This window comes from Plectropomus leopardus, chromosome 10 (assembly GCF_008729295.1).
Source record: "Plectropomus leopardus isolate mb chromosome 10, YSFRI_Pleo_2.0, whole genome shotgun sequence".
Classification (NCBI taxonomy): Eukaryota; Metazoa; Chordata; class Actinopteri; order Perciformes; family Serranidae; genus Plectropomus; species Plectropomus leopardus.
Window position 1 is genome coordinate 23,975,808 of NC_056472.1, and position 27,765 is coordinate 24,003,572.

General features: G+C 40.1%; 1 protein-coding gene across 1 annotated transcript in view; it reads right to left on the reverse strand.

Moving 5' to 3' along the window:
- Positions 1–27,765, reverse strand: part of il1rapl1a (interleukin 1 receptor accessory protein-like 1a) — a 206,747-nt gene that overhangs the window by 121,507 nt on the left and 57,475 nt on the right. Inside the window, exons 2-4 of the mRNA XM_042494889.1 lie at positions 19,636–19,921; positions 10,008–10,194; positions 7,388–7,541 (exon numbers count right to left, since the gene is read on the reverse strand). Of these exons, the coding sequence (XP_042350823.1) occupies positions 7,388–7,541; positions 10,008–10,194; positions 19,636–19,921 (627 nt within the window). The remainder of the gene's footprint in view (positions 1–7,387; positions 7,542–10,007; positions 10,195–19,635; positions 19,922–27,765) is intronic.

Here is a 27,765-nt window from a genome sequence, read left to right on the forward strand (position 1 = left end):
TTGGTCATAACCTCAATCACCATGCTTGCAGGCTATGCTGAATGTGCAGACAGACATTTCTACAGCGAGGGGATGCAGACAGAGGTATAATGGGAGCAATAGATAGAAACCCACGCCCGAGGCATCCATCAAACCAAACGACTCCATTACAGTAAGTCCGACAGAGGCAAACGGTAATGTGCACTGTGATAAACACTGGGATAATAGTCTGTTTATAGTCCTGGACACACTGTTTCTGCTGGGAAACACTGGCAAGGAATACAGATAAGATACAGGAGCAGCAACCCCTCTATCTTTTTTCATTCTTTCTATCTCTTCTCCTCTCTCTCCTTCACCGTTATCAGTCACTTTCACTCCCTTGTTCTCTTTATCCTTTTGCTCTCGCTCTGTATAATATTTTGCTTCCAACAGAACGCAGAGGGAGCTGCATACATCAGCTGAACAGGGCTTTTATCTGGTGTTATACTATTGTAGCATTACCATCGCAGCGCTGGAATGAGGCCTAGGAGAACCATAAAAATTGAATAGAAATGATTCAGATGTACTATTAAAAAAACAGACACATTGCAGCAGACGCTCATGGGTATGCATTCCTTAAAAAGACAAACACACAAGCGGGCATACATGGAGCGGCCCATACTGTACATGCATGTATCAATTAATCATATCTGGCTGAGGCGTTGCTCCTTGTGTCTTTGATAATAGAAAGGGGTAAACACAAGAGTAGACTAATCTGACCACACTCGGTATTCCTCAGAGGAACCGCGAAACAGCAAACCTGCTGCAGCTATGAATCAATTATAAGAGTACACAAAAATGCACTCTCTTTACAGATGGGAGGTTGAGGTGAAGAGAAAAACAAAATCTTTCCATCTGTTGATAACGGCGTTTTCTATTCTCAATACACACCACGACGCTGCACAGGCTGTACCTGTGCTGTGTGTCCTCATGCTCAGAATGAGATAGGAACATTTAAATGCACTGTGACATAAAGTGGAGGGAACACGGAACGAGGCAAGGGGTCGCTGTTTCGTTTACATTTCTATTAACCTGGGGAGCGTCAGGGCTTGATTAAGGGTCTCTTGGATCAGCCTGGTCTGGGTGAGTCTATGTTTATGCCCATAGTTAACCTCTATTACAAGTCTGACCTTCAGTTCAGACGGCCGCTCTTCTTCTGCTCCTAATGGAGGCCGTTACAGTGTGCAGCAGGGTCAGAACAGTATCCACACACACACACACACACACACACACACACACACACACACACATACACACACACACTCTCTGCAGCAAGGCGGGTCAAAGCAAAGGCCGGTGTCTATTGCGTTATATTTAAGATCAGTTAAACTTAATGACCTCCTTCATCCTCTTGGACTATCAAATAAACTACAACATTAGCGCTCGCAGCTCAGGCATAGTTTGGCCTTTTATGCTTCCCGTCCAGGAGATGTCGGGTTTTTTACAGGATGTGATAAAATGTGGATAATCTCACGCCCACTTGAGGGGATGATGGTGTAGGTTTTATTAAAGGAAATGAGGCTATGGCCGCAGTGAGCTAATCTAATTCTACCAGGATACTACAGCTTTAAAGAGGAGGTACCCTGCTGCTATGGTAATGTGGCAAAATGCTTTAATAATGTAGAGCGAAGCAGAAGCAGCATATTGATGACATAGGATGATGACAGGCACCTATTGTGATGCTGTAAAATAACTATTGCATTTTTTTCCTATTTATTTTTTATTGCTTCCTTATTATCACCGACTTATTACTTATTTTTCAATATATGTAATATTTTTTCCCCATTTTTTTTCTGTCTTTCTTCCATATTTAACAGACTGTAGCTACACTTAGTAATCAAACAATATAAGCAACAGTAACTGCAAAATGCTACTATTGTTATGTCTATTATTTTATGTTTACACATTATGTTATGTTTGGTTTGCTGTGTTTTATATACTATACTAGAAATGCGCCAATTGCAATTTTTTTTTTTACTGAATTTGATTTTTAATTTTTTAAAAGTCTGACCACACTCAGAGCATTTGCCAATTCGTATGATGTTTCTTTTTGAGGAACTAGACATCATATACGTTTTTTTGAACTTTCCTTTCACTTTTCAACACCTGGATCGACATCAGTTTTCTTATGCTGCATCCAGACCCCTTTCACTTGCATTTTAACTCTCTGAAACCTGTGAAAATTTGATTAATTTATTTTGGAAACATTGGAGAACAGGCAATGAGCAACAAGACAAGGAATGTCTCTATTTTTTGCAAAAAACAAACCAGTTAAAGGTGACAAGAAAATGACCTGAAAATTTGCTGGGGAGAACTATTAGATATTATCAAAAAAAAAATGTTTTGGGGGCCATTTCTCACTAAATTGCTTATTGACTTCTTCCCATGCTTTTGAGAGAAACCAAGCTAATTTACTCAGGTTTCAAAGGATTAAAGCCACTCCAAATTTCCAGTCTCCATCCGATCAATTGGTGCATTTCTACTATATGCCATGTCATGTTCTGTGGGCCAACTTTTTTCTTTGTCTTTTCATGTATATATATTTTTTGTACCTGTAAAGTCACCACTGTTTTTATTTGGCACGAATAAAAAAGAAAAAAACAATTTTCTCTACACAGCAATTGCGGGTTTTATGCTGGTAGCATGTTTTCTAATAAATATGAGACCCTTGTTCAGTCACGCAGCATTGGCTTCATTTTGGAAACGTGCTCCATGTAAATCATTTCATGTACTGCAAGAAAGCGAAACAATTGTGGGATCTCGACATCAACCTGCTGCACTGAAAAAGTAGAACATTGCAACCTGGGTGTCGAATAAAATTACTTTACCTCTAGTTTGATGCCTTATTGACGTGTCATTATGGGAAACATGCATCGAGGTATCTCAGATAGCTTGTAGGTGTTTCTATGCGGCTCTATATGGATGTGAAAGTACATACTGCATATGTGTGCATACAGGCTTTGAGAGTAGCCATACAAGAAACTATGGTTGGTTTAATAAGAACACAGAACAATGGAAAATAGAACTCAAGATTAAAATTACATTTCTTTATTTTTTTGCCGTCCCTGACTCACTCTTGGTTAAAGGGTTGATTAACTCTAAAGCTCGCTGTTGCTATTGTTCCAGCTTCTATTGTTCAGCCAGGTTCATAACTCACATTGCATCCAGGCAACATGTAGGGTTTTGTATGGAAAGAAAATGTTTCCCACTTTACCAGTTTTACTTTATGTTGCTCTATGCATCTTTCTCTCCCTCTTTCGACCCTCCTTCCTCCTCCCTGTATCATTAATGTGAACTGTGTGTATTTATAACCCAATAAAGTCTTTATGGCCACAGTCATTATGGAACATTGAGGTCATGCTGACAGGATAAAAAACACGCAAGGGTAAAGCCAAAGTACATACAGCATATAGCCAACATAGGATTCATTTGCCAGACATACAAACTGTATAGCACACAACTGACCACATTAAATACATTAAACATCTTTTCACAGCAACAGCGTGAATATGTCACATGTCTCAGCAGCGTAAATCACAGGACACTGATGCACATGTTCTGAGCCTGCCCACTTCTGAATTCGTACTCGACCTCTATACTCGCAGTGCTTAGTGGCATCACAGGTACAATGATTCCCACCGAACCCAGAGCAATTCTTTGAGCCAACACATCTAATATAAAAGTCGATAAAAACAAACTCAAATTTATTAGGACTGGCCTTATTACAGCCAACAAATGTAAAGCCATGCAATGGAAAGATGAACAACCACCTAAATCTAAGAGATGGAGTAATGAATTAGTGAAAGCATACCAAACCAAAAAATAATGTATAACCTGAGACAAACCTGGGGAGTTCATAAAGATGTCAGATGGTTACTTAAGGTTTTTGGAGACAGAGGCCACAACTTAGTACTCTATTGTTACCCACAGAAGTACTTATTCTATCTGTTAATCATATGTAAGTCAAGTTTATTTTATGGTTGCGGCTTTCTTAGTCCTGCTCTTTCACCTAAATTGCATTATTTACTTGGAAATGTTATTAAAATGTACTTATTTTATTTTTATTAATGTATTTTTATTATTATTTGATATTTTTGACACTTTACTCTTTTTACTTCCTCCCCTATTTTATTTTATTTTATTTTATTTTATTTTATTTTATGTTTTTTATGTTATTTTAGTGTTACAGAATTTAAGGCTTGTATCCGAAGGGGAGGGCTAGAGGGATATGTGAGGGTTAAGCAACATGAGTGAAAGGGTATGAGGGAAGTGAGGGCCGATCAGGCATTTGACGTGACCACATATTTGTACATTGTTGATTCACCCTTGGACTGTTATGTTATAAAAACAATAAAGACAATGTTTTTTTTTTTTAAAAGTGGCCAAATAAAACCAAACAACAGCCTAAAGGATAGGGAGGAAGATGTGTTTTTTTTTCTGTGAATTGGGGAAATTGACCCTTTTAAACTGTGGTGCAGGACCCAAAACTAGTTAAGAACCTAATGGACCTGCTGCTGGTGGCCTCTCACACTGAATATAGCATTATGTTGCTCATGCATGTCCTCAGGAATTTCTAATTTAGGTGCTTTACAGGGAAGCATGCACACACGGAGCACTCAGTGTACTCCACTGTGATGGTAATGGTGATAAAATGAAATCTAGTGTATCTTCCTCCTCATATCTGCCTCATATTTATTGAGCCCCACTGGGGATAACATGCAGGCCCATCAATCACGAGAGCAGCCAATCTGGAAGCCACACCTCCAGGATCATATTTTAACCTCATCCAATAAGGCACACCTGCTGATGTGGAGGTATGTATCTCACTGCTTGCGAGATTGGAAATAACCTGTGTGTCTTACGCTGATATCACCCTCATATCACACAAGAGCAATGGCCAGCCACACAAATAAACACCACACTGATACTAATCAAATGCTAACACTACTTCTGTGTGGAATAACAGCAAACAAACACACACACACAGACACACACACACACACACACACTCTGAGAGGCCCAGTGAGTTGATGAATCCTATAAGAGCTTTACTGCATTAACTAGTTGAAAACACAAACAAACATTAAGGCAGTTCGAGCAAAACCAATTTGTTTTGGTTTGTATATAAACCACACATCCAACATGATGCAATGACCAAGCAACAACGCCTTTTAAATGTTGCCACCTTTAATCCATTAATCTTAGTTATAAACATCTCAGCCCAGTCACCAAAATAAAAGGTTGGCTCTGTAAGTGTCTGCAAACCACAGATATGCTACATCTTATACATATGACGCAGTTCAAATTACATGTATGTGAGCCAAGTTTCTCATCAGGAGGCAGAGGGACTGCGTGAAAACCACAGACGAGAAGGCTGCCAAGCAGTTCACAGCAGCACGCCGCCGTTTGAAAGCCTGTATTATAGAAGGTCGGTTTGTGCTCAACTGTATTTGCAGCCACAAAACTGTGTATTTTTTAACGAGAGTTAAAGCATTTCAGGCCGTGTTTGCTGCAACAAAGAATATATATTTTTAATGAGAGTTTGGGACATTTCCATCTGTGTTTGCAGCAACAAAATTGGGTATTTTTTAGAAAGACTTCAGGACATGTCCAGTCATGTTTGCAGCAACAAATGTGGATATTTTTTAATAAGAATTAACATGTCCAATTGTGTTTGTGGCAACAAAAGCGTGCATTTTAACAGAGTTAGGGATATTTCCAGCTGTGTTTGCAATGACAAAAGTGGGCATTTTTTTAATGAGGGTTTGGGACATTGCTAGCTATTTTTGTATTTTTGACAGGAGTTTGGGACTTTTCTACAGTCCAGCAGCAACAAAAGCAGGTGTTTTAAATGAGAATTTAAAAAATGTCCAGACGTGTTAGTAGCGATAAAGGCAGATATTCTTTTAACGAGGGTTTGGGACATGTCCAGTAATGTTTGCAGCAACATAAGGTATTTTTTAAATGAGAATTCACACCATTTCCAGCTGTTTTTGTAGTGACAAAAAGGGGTATTTTTCAACGACAATTAAAAACATGTCCAACTGTGTTTGTAGTCACAAATGCTTTGTATACAGCACAAAAGTGGGTATTTTTCTGATGAGAATTCTCTACATGTCCAGCCGTATGAAAAGCATCAAATGCAGATAATTTAGTGAGAGTTGGGGAAATTTCTAGCTGTGTATACAGCATTACTACATTATCGTTTGGGACATTAGTCGTGTTTATATTGACCAAACAAGGTATTTCAGGCCAAAACATGATTCTGTCTTAACCCCACCTAAGCAATTTTAGTGCCTTAACCCAAAGACACATCAACCACAGTATTATCGAAACATAAAACTGAAATTTGAAACATGAGGATATGTAAAGTTTCAACATACCGCATACCGCTATATATGAAATAAATGTAACTTACCTGTGTTTAGCCAACATTTATCCTGGCAATTGGTTTGTATATCTACAATTCACACCATCCTAAGCAGTGTCAAACTGATGGACTCGAAGCATTAATGACTTTTCTGAAAATGTAAACTTTTATAACCTTTTTTTCATTTTGCTGATTGCCATTTAATTACCAAAATTGGAGGTCAAGCTAAGCTCAGTGAATTTGCTACAGTGTCACTGAGCACAGCCACAATTTTAATCTTTAATTCGTATGCTCTGATGCTTGTAATGGATAACATCGAACAAATGTACGCATTAGAATACAACGGGTAAGACTACCTTTGAGAAACAGAAAAGATGACGGGGGGGGAAAAATAGATTTGACCTTTTCATCAACCTCAATCAGAGGCGTTTGACCTGGCAGTGCTCGGTGCACCCGATCCTCACACCTCGCCCTGGAGTACGCTCACACTGCGAGAGACCGAATGAATGCTTTTATTTGTCATGTGCTCACCTTGCAGCTGTGCAAGGCAAAGAGATGGAGAGAGAGAGAGAGAGAGAGAGAGAGAGAGAGAGAGATGGATAGAAATGGAGAGAAGCAGAGTAAGAGAACTGTAAATCTCCTGACCTTGGTCCTGGCTCTTTAGCTCTCTGTGTGAAGGGGTTTACCCTATAGCCTTAAATATTTCAACACTGCTTGGTTGGCTGGAAAGTGCTGAGTTAGAAGAAGGGATAGAGGCCAGGCCACAGCATTCAACCTCCCCCAGCAATTAACACAGCAGCAGGACATCGCTGCAGTACTCAGTGGTGTGTGTGTGTGTGTGTGTGTTTTACCATCCATTCCTTTTCTTCTAGCGACTGTTAGAACTGCTACTCTATTGATTCTCCCAACATTAACAGTAGAGTTTGTAAAATCGACGCCCCAGCCCTTTCACAAAGACAAACTTTTTACCTTTGATTTTTGCTTTTCTTGAAGACTTACCAGTGATTGTGAGTTCAGCTGTCCTCCTGACCACGAAGCCACCAAACTGGACTTCACAGGTGTAATTCCCAATGTCATCTTCCTTTACCTCCTGGATGGACAGAATGTCTCGCTTCTGGAGGATACTGGCACGCCACTGCTTTGGACGGCACTCCTGTATATTAGGAGAAGGACACTCAGGTCAAACTTACAAGCTTACTTTTGATGAAGCACTGGAGAGGCAGAATAGAAAATGACTGGCAGCAGACAGATGGGAAGTATACTGCACATGGTCAGGAATTAAATATTCTAAGCCAAGCCCGACATTAAGAAATTTAAGACCTTCTTCATAATGAATTAGATCCATAAGATTTCAAGTGGTTTGAGCTGGACATAAAAACTTTGGAGCGTCACTGAGTGTTAGAGAAAGTGGATGAAGTGGTGGAGTTGCACAGCTTGGCACTCTGACATAAAAACTCCATACAGTAAAACGATAAAGCTGAGCCATTATCCTACTTATCTGATCAAGATTTATTGCATGGAACTAAATATTCTCCATTCAATACTCCAGTAGAGGCACAGAGGACGGGGAATGTTATTTACAGTCGTCTCTGCTGGCAACATAAGTGTGTTTGTGTGAGAGCATGTGTGAATATATATATGTGTGTGTGCAGGCACAATAAGTGTGTCCATGAAGCGATCCTCTCTGCAGACCTTCGGTGGCTCTGGCACACTGTAAAATATGACAAGTTGATTTTACTTGAAATATCTAGGAAACCAATTATCTTTATTTTATTTTATTTTTATCTTATTTCATTTTTTTTACTTGCTCTTAACAAAATTCCAAAATATAAAATCTTGTATGCTGTCCCTTTAAAAAGGCACAACAAAAAACCCTCCTCCAAAGAAACTGAAAAACTGAAAGACAAATTATAAAATACTAAAATGAAAGTATAAATGCAAATACATACATGTACACATTTTAGACACACATGAACAAACAGCAAAATTAATCCAAATGTACACATAAATACTCACACACATATTTGTACAAACAAATAGATAATTACATCAGTCACAGCTGTGTATAGTCATTGTAATTTGCTTTGAATAAGGATCAGTTATGGACGAGCACACAGTTTTAACGTTGTCATGATTGTCAGAAATGGTTGCCGTGTCCTATAAAATCTACCCGTAGAGCCAATTAGCATACACTTTATTTTCTGCAAGTGTAAAGAATTCATAAGTTCCCCAGTGGGCTGGGGCATGTGAAGCCTCCTGCTTCCACTTCAAATTACCTTGAAAAATTTAAGTAAATATAATTATTAATCTTAATTGATGTTTAATTTATATCTAATTGTTAAGTTTACTGAAAAACTAGTGAAATTTGCTTCATTTTGTGAAGTTCTTGTAACTTAAAAATTACAAATTTTATTAAATAAATATTTCCAAGTTGTAGCAACTTCAGTAAATCAAGTTTATTGTGATATATATCTGTATTTTGCTGGTTGCATACTAGTTAATAATATTTATATTTTCTTAAACGTTCAGAAAACAGAACTCGCAGATCTCCAAACTTTATCATTGTCAAAATCCTCTGCAATAAGCAAGTTAAGTCAGACTAACTTGGTTTATTGAAGTTACTATCAATTACAAAAAACAAGGTGATTTCACTTGTCATCTTTAAGTTGCAACAACTTCACAAAATTAAGTAGATACGGTTAAATATCAAGGAAAATTACCACTTAGATATAAAGTAAACTTAAATTATGATTTAGAGTTATATTTACTTTACTTTAATCGGTTTTAAAGATTAGTTTATGTAAGATCAATTTGTCAGATTTTACAGTGCAGCAACAACGGTGGCTCGGTGGATTTTATTCCACCATCGCTTCCGGCAACCTTTGGATTCAATCACTGTGGCTCCGCAGTGGTCCAAATAACTCTGGGTTCCAGCACTCCCAGTCATTACCCAGACCGTAATTGAATTCTGGAAAAAACCTAGAGGTCAAGCCCGGCCAGCTAATCTACTGCTGATCTGCCTGTGATTAGTCTGGCCTGGGCCCTTAACCGGGATGCACTTTGTTGTCCGCAGGCCATGCCTGACCTGGGAAAGGCAAGGACCCAGGTGAGAGACAGGAAGGTGCATACTGAATAAAGATCACGGGCTGGGAGCATTTGGAGGGCATCCACTCAATCCGCAGGGCAGAGAGTGACATCGCACAATTTTCTCCTTTCACAAGTTTTCTGTTTATTATGAAAGCCATCTCTGAGGCTGCCCTCTGCTCAGCCCCTGTTCCCTTTAGATGAATTGCTCTTATGTAATTCATCGTGATAATTTGCATCCATACATAATCTTCCTAAGTGATCTGGAACCACGTTTCCAACAAGGCTTTTAAACATAAACAGCCGAGAAATTAGTTGAAAACAAACCAATGGACCATTCAAGAATATTTCTCGCTTGTATAGTCACAAAGACAGATGCCTTCCTTATTACTTTTCCCCAGAAAATAACAAATATTCAAGACACACACACAAAGAGAAATGAACCTTGAGGCGAGTGCATAAATGATACACAAATCACACGGCAGTGGAGATCAATAAAACCACAGAATCACAAACATTCAGAGAGCGAGCTCACCTTGAACCAGGTGATGTCCGGCTCTTTGCCAGGTTCAACATAGTCATCTATGTCAGGACAGAGGATGTCTTTACTCTTGCTGAGCTCAGCCTTCTCAGCTCGTCTCATGTTGGAGTTGTAGCACAGGTTTGTGTCATTCTCCGCCACTATCAGAGACATGGACACCTTCATGCAGTACGTGGAGTTCCTGTGGGCAGAGAACAACAATACAAGGAGATTAAGATTCACCTTTACTTGTCCGATACTGGGAGTTCAGTGAGAACACCTTTATCATATGTCATCCTATGAGGGTCACTAATTTCATTTTGAAGCAGTTAATACAAACACAGTTTCTTTAAAAGGTCTTTAGATAGCCATCCTGTGAACAAAACACAACCATGTCCCCTTCATGTTGTTACAAAATATTTTGCAGCAAAAAGTAATGAAATTTATCAAGATTTTGACTCACCCCATAGACAAAAAAGTGGAGCCGAAACCACTCTCAAATAGTTACTTTTACTTATGGTAATACATGATAGCCTGTTGGCTATGGTTGGGTGTAGGACTCAGTACTTTGAAGACTACTGGCCGAATTACGTGAGTATTAAAGAGAACCAGTTCACGTTAAATCCATTGGTGTTTGTAGCCGAGAGCGCATCTGGGTGAGAACACCGAGTTAAGACAAGACATGGAAAATGTTGCAAAGCGCCTGAAGCCTGGCAGCCAGGTTCAATGTCAGACAGCAGGTAGAAGCACCCCTAAACTGGGAAGCCGGCCACTGAGCTCCACAGCCAGTCCATCGCTTCCAGGGAGACAAAACTGTGATGATCTGTTGCAATAGTTTGGGCATCTGTTGTCTTTTCTCTCATTTATTGTTTTAAGATATAAGTTATAATTTAGTATCACTGCTAAATGGGTAAAATTGCCTACCATGTCTCACCTGCAGCTTGTTCAAATATTCCATTTTTTGTTAATACAGAAAGAGTAAAGCACCGATAAAAGGTACTGTTGGGTACCGGTAACAAAGTACTGAATCCGATACCGGTATCATTTCAAATTTGAGTAATCAAGTTACTTCAAGTTTGGGTAATCACATTGTTTAGAAACCTTACAAAAACAATACAGCAAAATGTGTAAAGTGAGGAGCAAAACACATTTTTCATGTTAATAATGTAACAAAGGATGCAAAAATCAATAGTTTTTATTTCTTGTATACTTTTAGAGATATATAAAAAAAATGCCATTACACCCTATAGAGCTCAAGTTTTTAAGACCTTTTACAATGTTTAAACTAGACACTCCAAGCTCCAATACAATAGATACTGCTCCCACATTTGAAGTTTAAAAGAAGTTCTAGTGTGTGCAGCTCCCTCTGTTTTTGTAATATATTCATTTTTGGACTGTCAAAAGCCTGCCCTCTGAAAAAGTCAAGGGGGCATGTCCCCTGTATTTCCCTCCATAAATTACGCCCCTGCATACTACAACATTAATAGTACTGACGTTACATTATAAAAAATAAAACAACTCACTGATACTGCACAGACTCAAACAAGTAGAATTTTATGTTTACTCCCTTTGATACCCATTTCAGTTATTTTTATCCTCCTCCATCCCTCCTCTGGCTCCCTCCCCCTCCCCGATGTTTGTGGGGTTAGCAATAACGACGTGTTCAGCAGCTTTACCGAGTCAATGACTCACACTCACGACCACTATTGGATTTATGGGGGGAGTCAGCTGGGGCCTGGGAATGCTAATCAGAGAAGAGACAAACGCTGAGAGGGCCCCACGACATGAAGGAAGGAGAAAGCTGCTTGGTCATCACAAGGAGTTAGTCCCCGCTGCACATCCCCCATCCTTCATCTCCCAGCAACCATCAACACACTTCACCTCTGATGCACACGAGCTGGCAGAGGTGAAGCGTGTCCCTCTGTCTGTCTTACCGTGCTGTTATTGTTGTCATAATCATCATCATTAGAGCCAACGTCACTTCCAACCCCCATCACCACTGACACAAAACCATCCCACTGCACCCGCCTCCTTAGACGTGACAGTGATGAGGTGTTCCCTGCAAACCGTAGGCTCCGTGGCCAAAAGTATGTGGACACTTTCTTTTTCTATCTATAACAACCTTTGGGAAGTCTTTCCACATGATTTTGAGCCTTGCTGCAGGGATTTGCCCACTTTCAACCGCAAGAGCTTTAGTGAGGTTTGACACATTTTTATTCATAGGGTGTTTTTTGAGATTCTCAAAGACACTTTACATGACAAGTTTGATAAAAAAACTTAAAAAACAGTCAAGGCACAAGGAAGCACTGTATGTAAAAAATTAAAAGCTGTTCTAAAACGGTGAATTTTGAGTGATTCCTTAAGATTGGTGCATTCATGGATGCGTTTGGGAAGAGAGTTTAAGAAGAAGGAGAAGGCACCATCAAAGCCTGGTCCAGTGTCTGAACAGAGGGGACGAGGAGGGTGGCGTCGGGGTAACAGAGGCTGCAGGAAGGATTGAAGCAGTTGACAAGGTGGGTGAGATAGGTCCTTATGCAGAGATTTGTGTGTAAAAAGGAGTTTCGGTTGAATCTTTTGCGGGGCAGGAAGCTAGTAGAGGCGCTTTAGAACTGGGGTCGTGTGGTCACAGGAGTGGGAATGAGTGGGCGTCACAGTTCTGGATGTACTGGAGTTTATTAAAGGGGACTTATTATGCTCATTTTCAGGTTCAGCCTGTGTTTTGGTTTCATCTAAAATATGTTTACATGCGGTAATGTTCCTAAAATAAAAATTCACTTAATTTTCCACATACTATCCGCTGGATCACCTATATTTACCCTCTATCTAAAAGAATAGCAGCATCTTTATTGGAAAAATCATCATTGATCAAAATCTAAATCTTCATAACTAGATATGTTCCAGCAAGAATATGATCTGAAATCAGAAGGATATTTACAACATTAAAAATCAAGATTATATTGTTTCTCTGATGTTACTATGTAGCTACATGTAGCAGAGTACTTGCATAACTGAGTATAGCAAGACTGTCAAGCAAAAATTGAACAACAAAAGTATCCATTTCACAACTGGACATGCTCCACCTGGAATATGATCAGCATTTGCAGAGAAATGAACAAGACTAGAAGTTTTCCCGATGTTAGCATATAGCTACATGTAGCAGTTTAAGCTACATAATGTCAGCATACAATCTTCAAGAGCTGACATCAGCTTGTCTCGAAAGTGGAAAAAAAAAACTGTAACGGAGTATTTAGAAAACGCTGAAGCTTAAGGTTTATTTATATTTACCTCATTATTTGATATATTGTCCCCTTTTAATATGAACATCTAGCATTGTTGCATTATACTGTATATATGATATATGAAATTATATACATAAAATAGGAAAAAGAACAATAGGTCCCCTTTAAGAACAATGCACCTTAAAGATTGCTGGTGCAGCAGCCGATTCCAGAGGTAATGAGTACATGTATCAGAGTTTAACCAACAGAAAGCTGATGCACTATGATGATGAAACGAGCAAGAGCCGTCTCCAAACTGTTGCCACTAAATTGGAGTCACACTCTAATTTAAAATAGCTGTAACATTAATGTTTTCCTTAATTTGAAGTAAGTGGCCTAGTTCAAACCATAAAAAAACAGCCCCAGACTAAAAGTCCACATAGTTTTATAACATCTGTCTGTCTGTATTTCCATCCTCTGCCGCCTGGCCAAGCCTGGCTGTGATCTGACACGGTCAGTCACTCAGCCGGTCGAACGGGCGGCTGTGCATGCAGCCATATGGGCTTTCATTTCATTTCATTACATTACATTTACGGCTCGCCAGATGCTCCCATTCACTGTAAATGACAGGGTTTCATATGATCTACTCAGGTTATGGAAGCAATAAGGGAGTCACCTCTCTCATATAAACACCTCTGACCCCCTGGGACCATAAAACACAGATGCAGACACACACACACACTAACACACACACACGTACTTTAAAGACTAATGTGGCTACGTGCAGTTGTGGAAGACTGGGTAGAGATAGTGATGAGAGGAGCAGAAGGAGAATAGCTACTTGGAAGGAGAAAAAAAGATACTGTATACTTCTACAACATAGAAGATGACTAAAAGGGCATCTGGAAAATGCTGTAGGAAGCAAAAGTAAGATGCAAGATACTGCAACAGAGCAGTGCCCTCTTGGTGCTGAAATCTAACATTATCGACTCAATGCCTCCTATCTACAGGGAATGGAGTGGGAAGATGCGGTGCTGTAGGCTTACAAAGTACACTTGGACAATATATTTGTCTACAGAACAAACTCAACCATGCAAACACACGCGGACACATACATGCACGTGTCTGCAAACTCACACACCTACAAAGTCAGCCCCCGCTGCTTGTTGATATAACGAGAAGATGATCAGAAATGACCTCTCTCAGTCATGCACCTGAGCCATTAAAGTCCCCAGGGAGCCAATAGGAGACACAGCTACATGTTAAATATTCACAGCGGGCACCCTGTGGCTTTGTGGGAAGGTGTCAGTGGTGGTGCTTGATTGATGGACAGCCGGGGGTCGATGCACAGTCCTGTGGTGTCTTTCACGTCTGTCACATTCTATTTGAGTGTAGCTGCTTTGGATATTAGTCTGCGGCTCACGTTAGCTGTAATTCTCCACACATTATTATCCCACATGTTGGATAATGTAATCACGGGAAGGAAACACACATGGTTTCACCTCCTCTAGAAGACAGACTCATTACGAGAACTATTATAAAAATAATTCATCAGGAGAAACACAGAGGGACTGTGGCTGTTCGAGAGGCAGAGCGAGGAGGACAGAGTGATGGATCTGAATCGATGTTACAGGCCTTATGCGAAATGACGTGCAGAGGAGAGCAAGGCAGAGAAAGAGCAAAGGGGTGCAAGAGAGGGAGAGCGGAGGAAAGCACAAAGAGATTGCTATGTAAATGAAGTCACCTTCACGTGAAAACTGGCGATTAGACTTAAATTTCCCAGACAGAGAAGGACAAAGATAACTATTCACACGTGCACACATTTATGCATTGCCGAAAGACACACACTTGGGTGCGCCTCCATATCTCTGTCTGAGTAAAACATCTGGAGGGCTTCAGTGAAAAGCTGAACTTAACACGGAGGGTTTTACCTACATTTATAAACAGTACACAACACGCCCAGAGCTATTGGAAAGTATCCTGCCATATATACAGTGCAGTCAGAAGGTATTAGGGCAGTGACACATCTTTTGTTGTGCTGGCTTTTGTACTGCGGCGCACTGGATTAGAAATGAAACAATGACTACAGCTTTAAAGCACCGACTATCAGCTTTAATTTGAGGGTGCTTACATCAAGATCAGATTGAATTGTGATACAATAAAATCATTGTAGCATAGTGTGCAGTCATCATCCCCCCTAAATAGCTCATTGCCTTCACCACCACTAAATTTCTGGTATGCATTCTCCAAGCATCTCAACCTGACCGGTCTCTGTGGGCAGAAATATCTGTGTATCACACAGCCCTAAGGTGCTGTTACATCTCAAAAACAGTGCAGGCAAGCTCCTTCAAAGGCCATGGCCATGGAGTCAACAAATCTGCAGAGGGATTGAACCATACTGATACTTTCTGGCAAAATGTTATTTATTTTGACAACAATTCAAAGTGCAAAATGACGCACTGACGTTAACGTTACCTTTTCAAGCATGCCCTTACTGAAGTGCCGTGTTATTTACTGAGCCCCGAGGTGCCATGGAGAGAAAAAAATAAATAAATCAGGGCTGTGTTTTACTAAATCCAGCGCTTGAGATGCTATTGCGTGGCCCTATTATGCTAACACATCTTAACTTTATTTTTGCATGGCCTTAAGATTGGTTAATTTATTCCTTTGTTTTGGCTGAATCATGCAGTGGAGATATAATTCGTTCCCTCATTTTAGTTCATTTGTGGCCTTGAATTCAGTAGGCCAATCAAATCATTTAATTCCAGCCGCCACCTGTGAAGGCACTTGTCTTTGGTTTATATCCAGAGACACTTTAAGTATTATTTTAGCTTGGGGATGAGTTATCAAGACATGTGGATAGCACTTGCTTTGTAAGGGACTGTTATTAGTTAAAGACAATTATCAAGGAAACTGAGAGCTCATTACTTCAGCAATATGCTGACTTTGCAGATGCTATCATCTTTAATGGCGGTGAACTTATTTTTTAAGGTGGATATTCGACAGATATTCACTCTGGACCAAGCAGCGCTTCTTTACTCTGTTTCACTCCATGTTGGCGGTATGAGGATGGTTAGATCACTTCCTTGCATTTAAACGCTGGAGGCTGACTTAGGTACAATCACATGTATACAATTACTGCCTTGGCTTCCTCAATACCTCTAGCTAGATTGGTGTTAAATTTAAACAAATACCACAGAAAAAAACATGCTGGGATTTGGTGTCAATTTTTTTTAATGAGATATCTGTAAGAATAGCATTTTCAGTGATTGGCCAGCACTTCTGCCCTGGAAACTGCTCAGAAACTCGCTTATTGTCAACAAACTTATATTGAAAAGTTACAAATCCTCTGAATGCCCCAGGTCTCTAATTTGCGGTTGTTAAGTTTCATGAGGCTGCGATTATCCAGAGGTCACTATAGGTCATTTTATACAGAGATGTCCACTTTAGAAAAATGGTCTCACTACAATTAAATGGTCTACTCGACTCTAGGGGCTAAAATCACCACACGAGTAAAATTGGGCTCACTGAATCCACAAGAGTCTTAGCTTTCCAGTCACACCCAACTTAGGCAATTCCAAGACTGCTTAGGGACCCCAGTTTGCAGAAATATTCAAATACAATAAATGGAAATAAAGTTCTGGCTCAAAAGTGTGCAGGACTAGCATAAAGTGGGCATGTCTATAGAGACTCATGGGTACCCATGAGATCCATTTTCATTAAGATATCACGACACTTCAACAGACTCCAATGAAAATGTCAATGCCATTTTTTCCCTCACCAGATTATAGTCTTACTTTGGAGCATTTTTTAACCCTCTTTTTAGGTCTTCTACTTTCATATGATATCTTCTCTCTAGCTTTAAAAGTCAGCTCGTTGCAGCCTCTGAAACGCAGTAACGTCAGCCAATGACGCCAGCGTCCTCACAGAGTTGAGGAGGTTAATCTGTAAATGCAGATTTAGAAAAAAAAGAGCAACCCTAAATGATGAAATGAAACACATCATAGCAGAGGTCATTGAAGCCACTGAATTACATCTCAGGGCTAATTTACATTGAAATAACATTTGTGAAATATGACACATACTGTGCATGCTCATTCTGACATGCTATACAGTACAAGTGGCACTTAATGTGCTTTTAATTGCATGTTTTAATGATGACATTTCTATAGCCGAGTAACTTATTAAGGTTTTGGATTATACACTGAGCTGCCAGTTTATTAGGTGAACAATTAGGTAAATCGATTACCAAATCAATCAGCCCTGCAACAAAGCCTTCCTTTACAAAGCTTATTGTATATATTCAATTTTTTATGATAATGTGTCAAAACGGCGCTGATTCATCTTTATTGTTCATCACTAGCCATGTAAATGAGGGTTGTTATAATATTCGATGTCTGAGTTTTGAATAAATGAATGTCTACGGCGTTTACTGTATGAACTCTGAAGAAAAGACGGAGGCATATTTTCCCTGTCTTTGCCTGCGGGGAGTTTTAGGGGAGAGTGTTTAGGTCATATGTGCTAAAATGTGTGACTCAAAAGCTTACACCCTAACAAAGACAATTGATTTCAGCTCAGAGGCAAATCTCTCGCAGTGTTCTGATTAGGTTATCTGAGAAGTTTAAAATCCCCCCCAGCTCAACACGAGCACCGAGAAAGACAGAGCTGGGGGCACTTTTTACAATGTAGTGCTCCACAGAGCTGAAGTCTGCTCTGAATTTCAAACATTTGAATAGAAATCGAGCCTTGTTGGAAGAAATTGTCAATAATCAGGAGACAATATTAATTTACAGTGAGACAAGACTGTTTGTGCCAGATTAGTCCTACAGAGTGCAGTAATGAATTGCAGTACAGGCTGGGGTATCATTGACAAACACACTCCCCCGGTCACACTCAGTGTATCCTGCAAGCCTCTCTGGGTCTTTAAGAGGCCTTTAACTAGGTTTATTAAAAACTCTCTGAAATGAAGAGCTGCAATGAGCCGTTTATTGAAGGATGTTCTCCACTGTAAAGGTTAATAAGTTACTGCCACATAATTATGCATCTTGTATTAGGAAGAGTCTCTCTGTAATGGCCCACTAAAGAGTGTGTACGTGTGGGTGTTTGTGTTTGTATTCGGTTATCTCTCTTTGTCTGTACAGTTAATCTCCCCTCGCCACTTCACAGCGCTTATAGCTCACTATACGATCAATTACCTAATGGGATCAGTCAATTTCATCTGATTTAAAAGGTAAACACACAAGTTACAAGTGCTGGAGTGTTGGGCAAGTCATTTTCAAAATGTTAAATATTACTTTTACTGATTACCTGCGTCTGAAGGTAATGTTTCCTTGAGAATATCACTGTCTGTACAGACTAATGAGCCACTAATTACACTACTTTTAGCATTTCACCTCGTTTATTTGCATTTTTTATGCAATGTCTCTCTTGGGTGTCTGCTGCACCTGATTGCTACCTTTTTTTACAAATTCCCCATCTCACCTGCGCATTGTGGGAGCACACACCCATAAATGTCCCATACATGGTAAATAAGAAGAATCCAAGAAAATACAGGCAGGGGGCAAAGACTCTGCAGAAAAATATACTGCTGCATACTTCTTGATGATGATTTAAAGCAATTACTTTTATATGAGTCTATAAACAGTCTTTTTTTTTCAGGAAAAATTCTGCACAGTATATGTTTATATGGAAGAGGGTAACATTGTTTCATAGCTGATAATCAAAGCTAAGCCCAAGTTTATTGCATCTCACTACAAATCCAGTGGTGGGCAATACTGTACAGCTTAATGAAAGCTATTAATAATGCGTTATATTGCTTTGGTACTGCTAAAAGTTATACATAATTCTGCAACTACACAGCCCTAAACAGTGTCAATTACACATTTCAGGGACAAATAAGAGGATTTAGATGATGAAACTTACTTCAAGAACATTCTTGAAAATGGCTACCTTTTTTTTTCAGCAATAACATTCTCTCTAATTTCCCTAATTTCAAGAAATGGTTCAAAATTTTGATAAAATGTTTAATTGCTTTCTGTCTTGAAACATCAAGACTATGTGTGTCTTGTGATTTTTTTTTTCTTTTCATTTATGTTTGTGTACAAATTATGCTGTAGAACAAAATGCCAGTTTGTAGATCTCAGGGTTGGCGGTAGGAATATTTTTGAGTTTTTTTAGGGAACCAGGTTAGCTGCTTCCTCTCACTTCCAGTTTCTACACTGAAGCAAGGCTGATCACCTTCAAGTTCCAGCTCAATACTTAATGCACAGACATGTGAGTGATATTAATCTTCTCATTTAATGCGAAACTGTGTCTAAGAGAGAAACAGGATTGTGAAAACTACAGCAAAACGAAATGAGATAACTTACTAAACTGGCCATTTAAATGCGTTATCCCCAGCATAATGTCTTTTCCCTCCATCCTACCGTAAGACGCAGGAGTACAGGCCCACGTCCTGGAGGTCAGCAGGTCTGAACCAGATGGCATCCTCCTCCTTGCTCATACGCACGCCGTCGAAAGAGATGGGCTCCTCGAAGTCGCTGTGGCCCAGGCCCGAGCTGCGGTACCACATGAGGCTGAGGCCCACACTCTGTGCCTGGCTGTAGTTGGCCCGGATGTAACCATAGAACAGAGCGCACTTCAGCCGCACCGGCTCACCCTGCAGCACCCGGTACTTCAGGTAGTCCACTGACCAGTCTGTACAGCCGTCCACTGCAGAGACACAGAGAGAAAGACATTGACAACACAGTATTAGTTTGTGCGTACCATTATGATTGAGAAATAATAAAATACGTATAACCACATACAGGATTGGTGATTACAGCACATAAAGATTTTACATTTACAGCAAAAAATATAGCAATATTATGCATCTTCAGATTGCTTTATAAGAACATATGAGTAGGATGAGGATTACCAGGTCATAAACCACCCACAATAATCCTCTCCTTATTTATTAAAAATCAGTCACTCTAATAGCTTTATTAGTAATGAGACACTAAGTACTGAGGCTATACTAAGCTGTATGCAGTATGCAAGCATACATTTTCTTCAAAGGGATTGAACCCTTTGAAACCTGAACAAATTTGATTTATTGATTTTTTTTTTATACAACAAAGAAAGATAAAGAAAAGAAAGATAGAGAAAGAAAAAATAGTCAAAGGAAAAGAAAATTACCTGAAAAGTGTGTGAGATAAATAAATAAATAAATAAATAACTTTTTAATTTGTATAATATTATTATAAATAAAAAAGAAAATTAAAAAAACAAGGCAAACAAGACTATTCTAATAATTCTGATTAACATATTTTTAAATATGCAATTATGTATTACATATTAGTAATAATCTACTAATTTCCACATGTGGAACATTAATTATCAAGTTGCTAATTGCATATTCTCTCATCACAAATCACACCAATTGGATCAGGGTTCAAAGGTTTAAAGGCATCTGAAAGTAGCACAAGAAAAGTGATGTTGCTCCAAGTTTTAAAGGTTTAACATGTTCTGCTTCTGGATTGCAATTTTACTGCGCAATGCCTCCTCTTCTCACCTCCCCTGACGCTGCTCACACATTCAGGGCATGTGTGCCACCCTGACAGCTCAGACCCTATCCTGCAATATCCAAACACGCAACCACTCTGAAATTTGGGAATGACCTGTAAAATATCTCCATAAATGATGTCAGGCTCCTCTAATGCCGAGGGTGCACCACAGCTCCAGTGTCAAAGGGTGGAAGGCCAGTTTGTTAACTGGGAATACGCCTGCAGCTCTTGAGGCAAGGCGTGCTCCCGGTCGAACAGTTATATGGACAGATATTTTTCCTAAGGCTCTTTGTCTCATAGTTGTTGTCCTGAGCTAACAGGCTGGGTCAGCTACAATCCATTGTTAGAGATGCGGATACCCTTCACTTGCACTTTTTTTGATAAACAAGTTCTATTTTGATGTTGTTTTATGCACTCTGGCATCGTTTACATACTAAAAATGCAAAAGCAATTCCCAGTGTGAATCACTTTATTTTTATTTTGAATCAGAAAATTGTTGGGTGGCCGTCCCTGCCGACCAGGGGCCAGATTTAGCCCACGGGTTTTAAGTTGAGTATCACTGCTCTACCGTGACTGGAGTGAGAGTTTGACCTACATGTCTACCTAGGTTAGTGTGCATACTACAGTGAAAGTAGAATAGCCCATTTTACAGATAAAACCACGTGCAACACAGATGGAAACTGTATCTCCTGGCCTCATTTTTGAAATTCAGCTGCTGCAGTTTAACAAAGTGCAGACGAGAAAAGAGTGAGGCAGAGTGTGCATTTGACAAAAATCAGAGACACTGGCACAGCCCCTTAGGCACGCTGCTGTGTTATAGTTCAAGCCAGCAGATCTCTCTTAATTCCCGAATGAGCGGAGGTTAACCTATGGCCAGCTATCAGTCTCAGACTAATTAGCAACCATTTGTTTATCCATCAGGTGTATATTAGAGAGTACATGTGTGTGCATGTGTATCCAGAGAGATTGAGAGAGGGAGAGGGGTGATGGTGTGGTGAGATAAAGTAATAAGAACCCTGCTGCGTGCCAGTCTGTGAGTGATACAGAGTCTCACAGGGACAGCTATGCTTGTAATTAATACTCTTAATTACCAGGGAAGTAATGTGTGTCTTCGTGTGTGTGTGTGTGTGTGTGTGTGTTTGCATGAGCATGCATTCCCTATACGAATGGTTGTCTGCCTAATTATGTCTGTTAATTACCAGTAGGCTAAGCCACAAATGTGTGTGTGCTCACATATGAATGTGAGAGAAACAGAAAGTGTGTAATGTGTGAAACCCTGTCCAATTATCACTCCTAATAATGAGAGCTGAGCCCCTATAGATACAGACAGGCACACATGCACTCTCATGTGTGTGTTCACATGCGCTCTTCACAACTTTAAACTTGATTATACAACTGTATAGCATCTTAATGATGGGCACTTTTTAAAATTTAAGCACAGAAGACAAGCTGTTTTTTGGCATTTGAATTATATGGCTAAATTATTCAAATATCACCCAGAAACAAGAAAGCAATCTTCTTTCCCATTACTATTTCAGAAACAAACGGCACCATTCACTTTCATTTGCGATTGAGCATCTGCGCGGGCATTAGCCTAAACACCGACAAACACGAGACTGACCATGATAGAGCATCATCATATTCATAAAAAGTTGAAAAATAAAATGTATTTTATATTTAGAAAACCATTACTAGCTTGCTGTTTATGAATAAGATTTTATTATCAGCTGACATAAGGCTGCGAGTAACCATCAGCTAATCCATTTAGAATACCTAAATTACAGCTAGCTAGCTAACATTAGCTCAGGTGACGGTTAGCTTGTTGGCTGCATCACTCCTGGCTGGTAGAAAGCACTTTGTACCGTTACATCATTTATTGTAGGCTAAATCAACACAGGCATAATACTTGTAAATAGGTTAGTGCCATGAATCACGTTAGCTCACCATGTAATGTGGCGAGCTGCGTAGCCAACTGACATGTCCACTCAGATAGGTGGTCTGAGTTCGGTTCTGCAGTGCGGTTCGATTTACTTGTGCATTGTGAACACAAAATGCTCTGGGTTCGTTTTGCTCTTTACCATTGGATTTTAGCCCAAATCACATATTACTGAGCTGGGACGCTCAAAAAACACACAGGCAGAACCATAACGGCCTGTAGCGCTAGCACGGAGGATTTTAATCTGCGGATGATACTGCAGATGTAATGAAGAACACATCGAATGTCAACAGTCTACAATGCACAGAAGTGTAGGCGTTTTCTTCCAGTCTTCATTATGAAAGTAAGAGGTTTCATAAGTGCAAACTATCGCAACCCCAATTAGGGTCACTATAGCTTCACAGGGGGTGGTGAGATGGATATAGGCTATAGTGTGAACAGAAAGGGGACTGAGACCCCATCAGACCTGTGTGGACCAGAGAGAGAACTGAGTCCTCTTTTAAATGACCTGATAATGTGAACACAAGAGGAACTGAGTCCTTTTTCAGTTGGTTCACTTTTGGTCCACTTTCAGAGCACTAAAAGGACTATATGTGAAAACAGTCTCTTAATTTGGCGCCAGTTGCATTTTAGAAATACTGTCGCTAAGAGGGTCTGAAAAGTTGCTTAATACAGCAAGAAAGTTGCCAAGTTGGCAACACTGCCCCTGGCACTTAGATGCTTGGTCGTGTTCTGGCTGAGTTGCTACAGGGCGCTAAGTGAAGGTACGTCACCTCAGTCCCTGCAAAATATACATAAAGAAAACGCAGCAGGTCTGGACTCTTGTGGTGGATGCCGGTTGTTTTTTGACATTAGCAGATTACATTTCTTAGATAACCTTAGCTACTTTTCAACAATGTTATTGCTGTAGTGATGCATAATGTCAGATCTTTTGGATTTATACAGGAAATCGGTCTGGAGTCTTTAAGTCATTCTACAGGTTGCTGGAGGCAACCAATAAAGTCGGGAAAAGTCTTACAACCTGAGTTACAACCTGTTCACCCATTGGCAATAAGAGAAAATTAATACTTGTAAAAACGTACAGAATCTTTAGGCGTTATATAGAAGATATCATGTGAGAAACACTAAACCACATAAATTCCTCCCCTGGCATTTGAGTGAGTTTCCACTGAAGGCAGCAGGTAAGTCCTCTGCCCTCTCTGCATATCAATCTGCTAATCAGCAGGGACAGCAGACGCTTCATTCAGCCCTTTCTTTATTCAGCCTCTACACCTCTAATGGATATGACCTCTGCCTCTCACTCACACTCTCCATTTCTGCCCTCCCTGCCACAACAAAAACTGTTTATTCTAACGAGCTTGTATCCCGATTCACAATGAAAGAAAACATTTCATTCAGTGCCCGAGCGCCTGTCAGTTTGTCTCACCGTGCAGTTTTTGCAGACACGTGCTGTCCGAACAACAAACTCTGCATGCATAAGGCCACATAAAAACACCCGCACGCACCCACACACACCCGCACACACCCGCACACACAATAACAACAAGGAGGCCTTTCATTCCTCACAGACCTCCAGATGGGGGTTGTTTAATGCAGTGGCCTTTTGTGGGGGAAACCATATTTACGTCTGAAACTCAAAACGGTTTTATCAACTCAATTAGAGGCTGACATTTCCCACATCCCCACGCTGGGCTGGAAAATCAATGCTTCCCGCTGGAGGAATACTGCAGTCCTCACCTCTCACTCTCCCTCTGTTGACAGCACATACACATCGACACACACAAATACAGGATCGCTCCCTGTTCCTCACTGCACCTCTGGGACATCGCACCTTTAGCGATTCTGTTCAGCCGTTCTTAGACAAGCCCACAGCGGTAAAGGATGTTTCCATATGGATGCATTCCCACATGGCTGTCAGGCTGAGGGGCCGCTGCCCAGACTGAATCTTACTGCAGCACTCCTTCACACTCTTAGAAAAAAAGGTTCCAAAAAGGTTCATCCTGAAGGACTGAGGTTCTACCCAAAACTCTTTGCTTCTAAAGAGGAAAGTGTTCTTCAGAGGTTCTTTATAAGACAAAGAGTTCCATTAAGAACAAACGCCATGGTTAGTGGAAGATAGATCTATGGGTGATGTGGTCAGTTACTATTTTTTTAGACCCCCCTGGATGGGTTCTAGAAGAAACCCTTGGGATAAGATAGGGATCTTGATAGAATTCCCTGGGTGGGTTCTAGATTTATTTCTTCGATTATGAAAGGATTCTCTGTTCAAACCCCTGGGTAGGTTCTAGATGAAACCCCTCAAATATAGATGGGCTCGCTGTAAAATCCCCTCGGTGGGTTCTAGATGAAATCCTTGGAATATAAAAGGGTTCTCAGTAGAATCCCCTGGGCGGGTCATAGACTAAAACCTTGGAATATAAATGGTTTCTTGGTAGCATATCCTGGGTGGGTTCTAGACTTAATTCCTCGATTATTAAGGGTTCTCTGTAAAATCCCCTTGGTGGGTTCTAGATTAAACCCTTGAAATATAAAAGGGTTCTCAGTAGAATCAGTTTAATCTAATCAATTAGAATCAGTAAACTAAGTATACTGTTCTATATATCTGCTGGTTGCGTACAAGTCAGTCACATTTGTGTTTCTTTAACACATTAAAACAGAACTCACAGATCTCCTCACTTCATTATTGGCAAAATCCTGTTTGTGATCAAGTTAAGTCAGACTAGGTCCACTGATGTTGCTAACACTTAGAAAGAACAAGGTGACTTTAAGTTGCATCAACTTCACAATATTAAGTTAATACAGCTAAATTACAAGTACACTTAAAAATTAGATATAAAGTACACACGAATTAAGGTTCATAGCTATATTTACTTTACTTTATTAAGGCAATCAGTTTCCAAGATTATTTTCAGTAAAATGAACTTTCATATTGTACAGTAAGCAATCTCTTGTGTTCAGTCGTCTTCAATTCACCACAGTACCTGTATTTCTAAGAGTGTACCAGCGACTGCTGCTCTGCTGCTGCTCTAGCACTGCTACAGCACATGACGTGTAGGGCATAGGTATGGCCAATGCAAGGAAATAGCAAGGGAGGGGTGTCAAGCTATAGGATATGTATGTGTGGCTCTCAGAGAACTTATTACATTTTGCATCAAGGCAGTCCTGTCTGTCTTCCAGTGACATTAAACCAAAGCAATAAATATAGACCCCTGAGCTACAATAAATTTACCCACATTCATGCATAAACACAAACAAGCAAATGCACACTCACAAACATACACAATCCCACAGCCGGCTACGTGTCATCCAAGTCTTCCCCCCTCCCCCCATAATCAAATTCCCATTATCCTCTCACAACAGTATATCACTCAAGTGTGCCTCGCTTTCCTACTTGCATGTGTCTCATGCCGCCCCTGAGTCGTCGGCCCTCTCTTCGCTCATCACTACCTGTCTCCTAATGAAGTGTAATTATCAGATGTTGGGTGGGCGGCAGGGTTCTCGCAGGCCAGGAAGACATTCAGTGATCTATATGTGGATAAGGACTCTTAATAACTCTCTGTCTCTCTCATTCTCTTTCTCTCCTCCTCACCCACTCCACAGAACTCCATCTCTACCTCCAAATTCAGCCGACTCATTCCCTTCAGCTTGGCACTGATCTTTTTTCCTCCTCCATAGCCTATTTGGTGGTTTATAACTGTTATTTAAAACAATAATGACTAATTCCCTTTTTGGTACACTGTAGAATTATTTTTTTTATATAAAACTACCTTATTATATTACCTTACAGGACAAACCCCGGAGGCAAAGAAATGACTGACATAGAAATTCACCTATGTATTTCTGGCAAAGGCTAATTATGTAGGTATAGATCTCCATGGTTTTCTGGCTCCAGGAGTGCAGGTACTGTGGCTGACCCCTAAAGGTAATTGTGCAGAATCTATAGCAAATGGTTCACCGCACTATTAAGACCTGGCACTGGATAAAAACTACCCATAACCTCTCAGCAAATTAAATATTATTCTCCTGTGCGGCACATATTACTGATGTAAGTCCTCTGCACTGAGAAAGTATGTGATTATTCAATATACACAGCAGTAAATGTACAACATATCATTCTAGCATTATTCTTCAAAATGAGCTAAGGTACCCCCTGCAGTCTGCTAGGCTCATTACCTGTCCATCATTCTCTCTCTGCATAGTATCTCTGTCTACTTTACCCTCAAGATAAGTTAAAGGTTTTGTATGCAACATTCAGAACATTATCAGTTATCAATATCATCATTATCTTTTTATCAAAATCAAATAGTATCAAAAATAAAATCATGCGCATGATTTGCTGACTTGGAAAAAGTTATTCATGCTTTTATTTTCTCAAGATTAGACTACTGTAATTCACTCTCAGCAACACAATGTTAGGACTAAGATTAGGCTCTATAACAGCAATATCAAATCTGCTGGTGAGTGGTAAGAGGAGACATGGACAAGATCAATGCCTTCCACAATAGGTGCCTGATGAAAATCTGCCGCATCTTCTGGCCCAACAAAGTGTCAAACAGAGAGCAATATCGCAACACTGTCTGCAACAGTGTGATCCATAAAATAAAACATTGGCAGCTCAGATGGCGAGGACACACATTCAGAATGGACCAGGACAAGATACCAAAGGCAGCATTAATTGGGACACCGCCTGGAAAACGAAGACCTGGACGGCCAAAGATCACCTGGCGCAGAACAGTTGAAGGCGAGCTGAGAGAAATGAAACTTCCGTGGGGTGAGGCTCACAAGATAGCAAAAAATCGAGATGGATGGCGCTGGATCGTTGAAGCCTTATTTCCCACTTGGGAAGAAGAGGACGAAGTAAATAATTAAGTAATTCACTCTTTACCTGCCTGCACAGTAAAGCACAGTCAAGCCTTCAGACTGTACAAAATGCTGCACTGAAGTCACATAACACAATCGAATCGGCCCTGCATAGGCTTCCTGTTAACTTTAGGATTGATTTCAAGGTTTCACTCATTACTTTTTTTTAAAGATTAATTTTTGGGGCTTTTTTGCCTTTATTTGACAGGATAGGA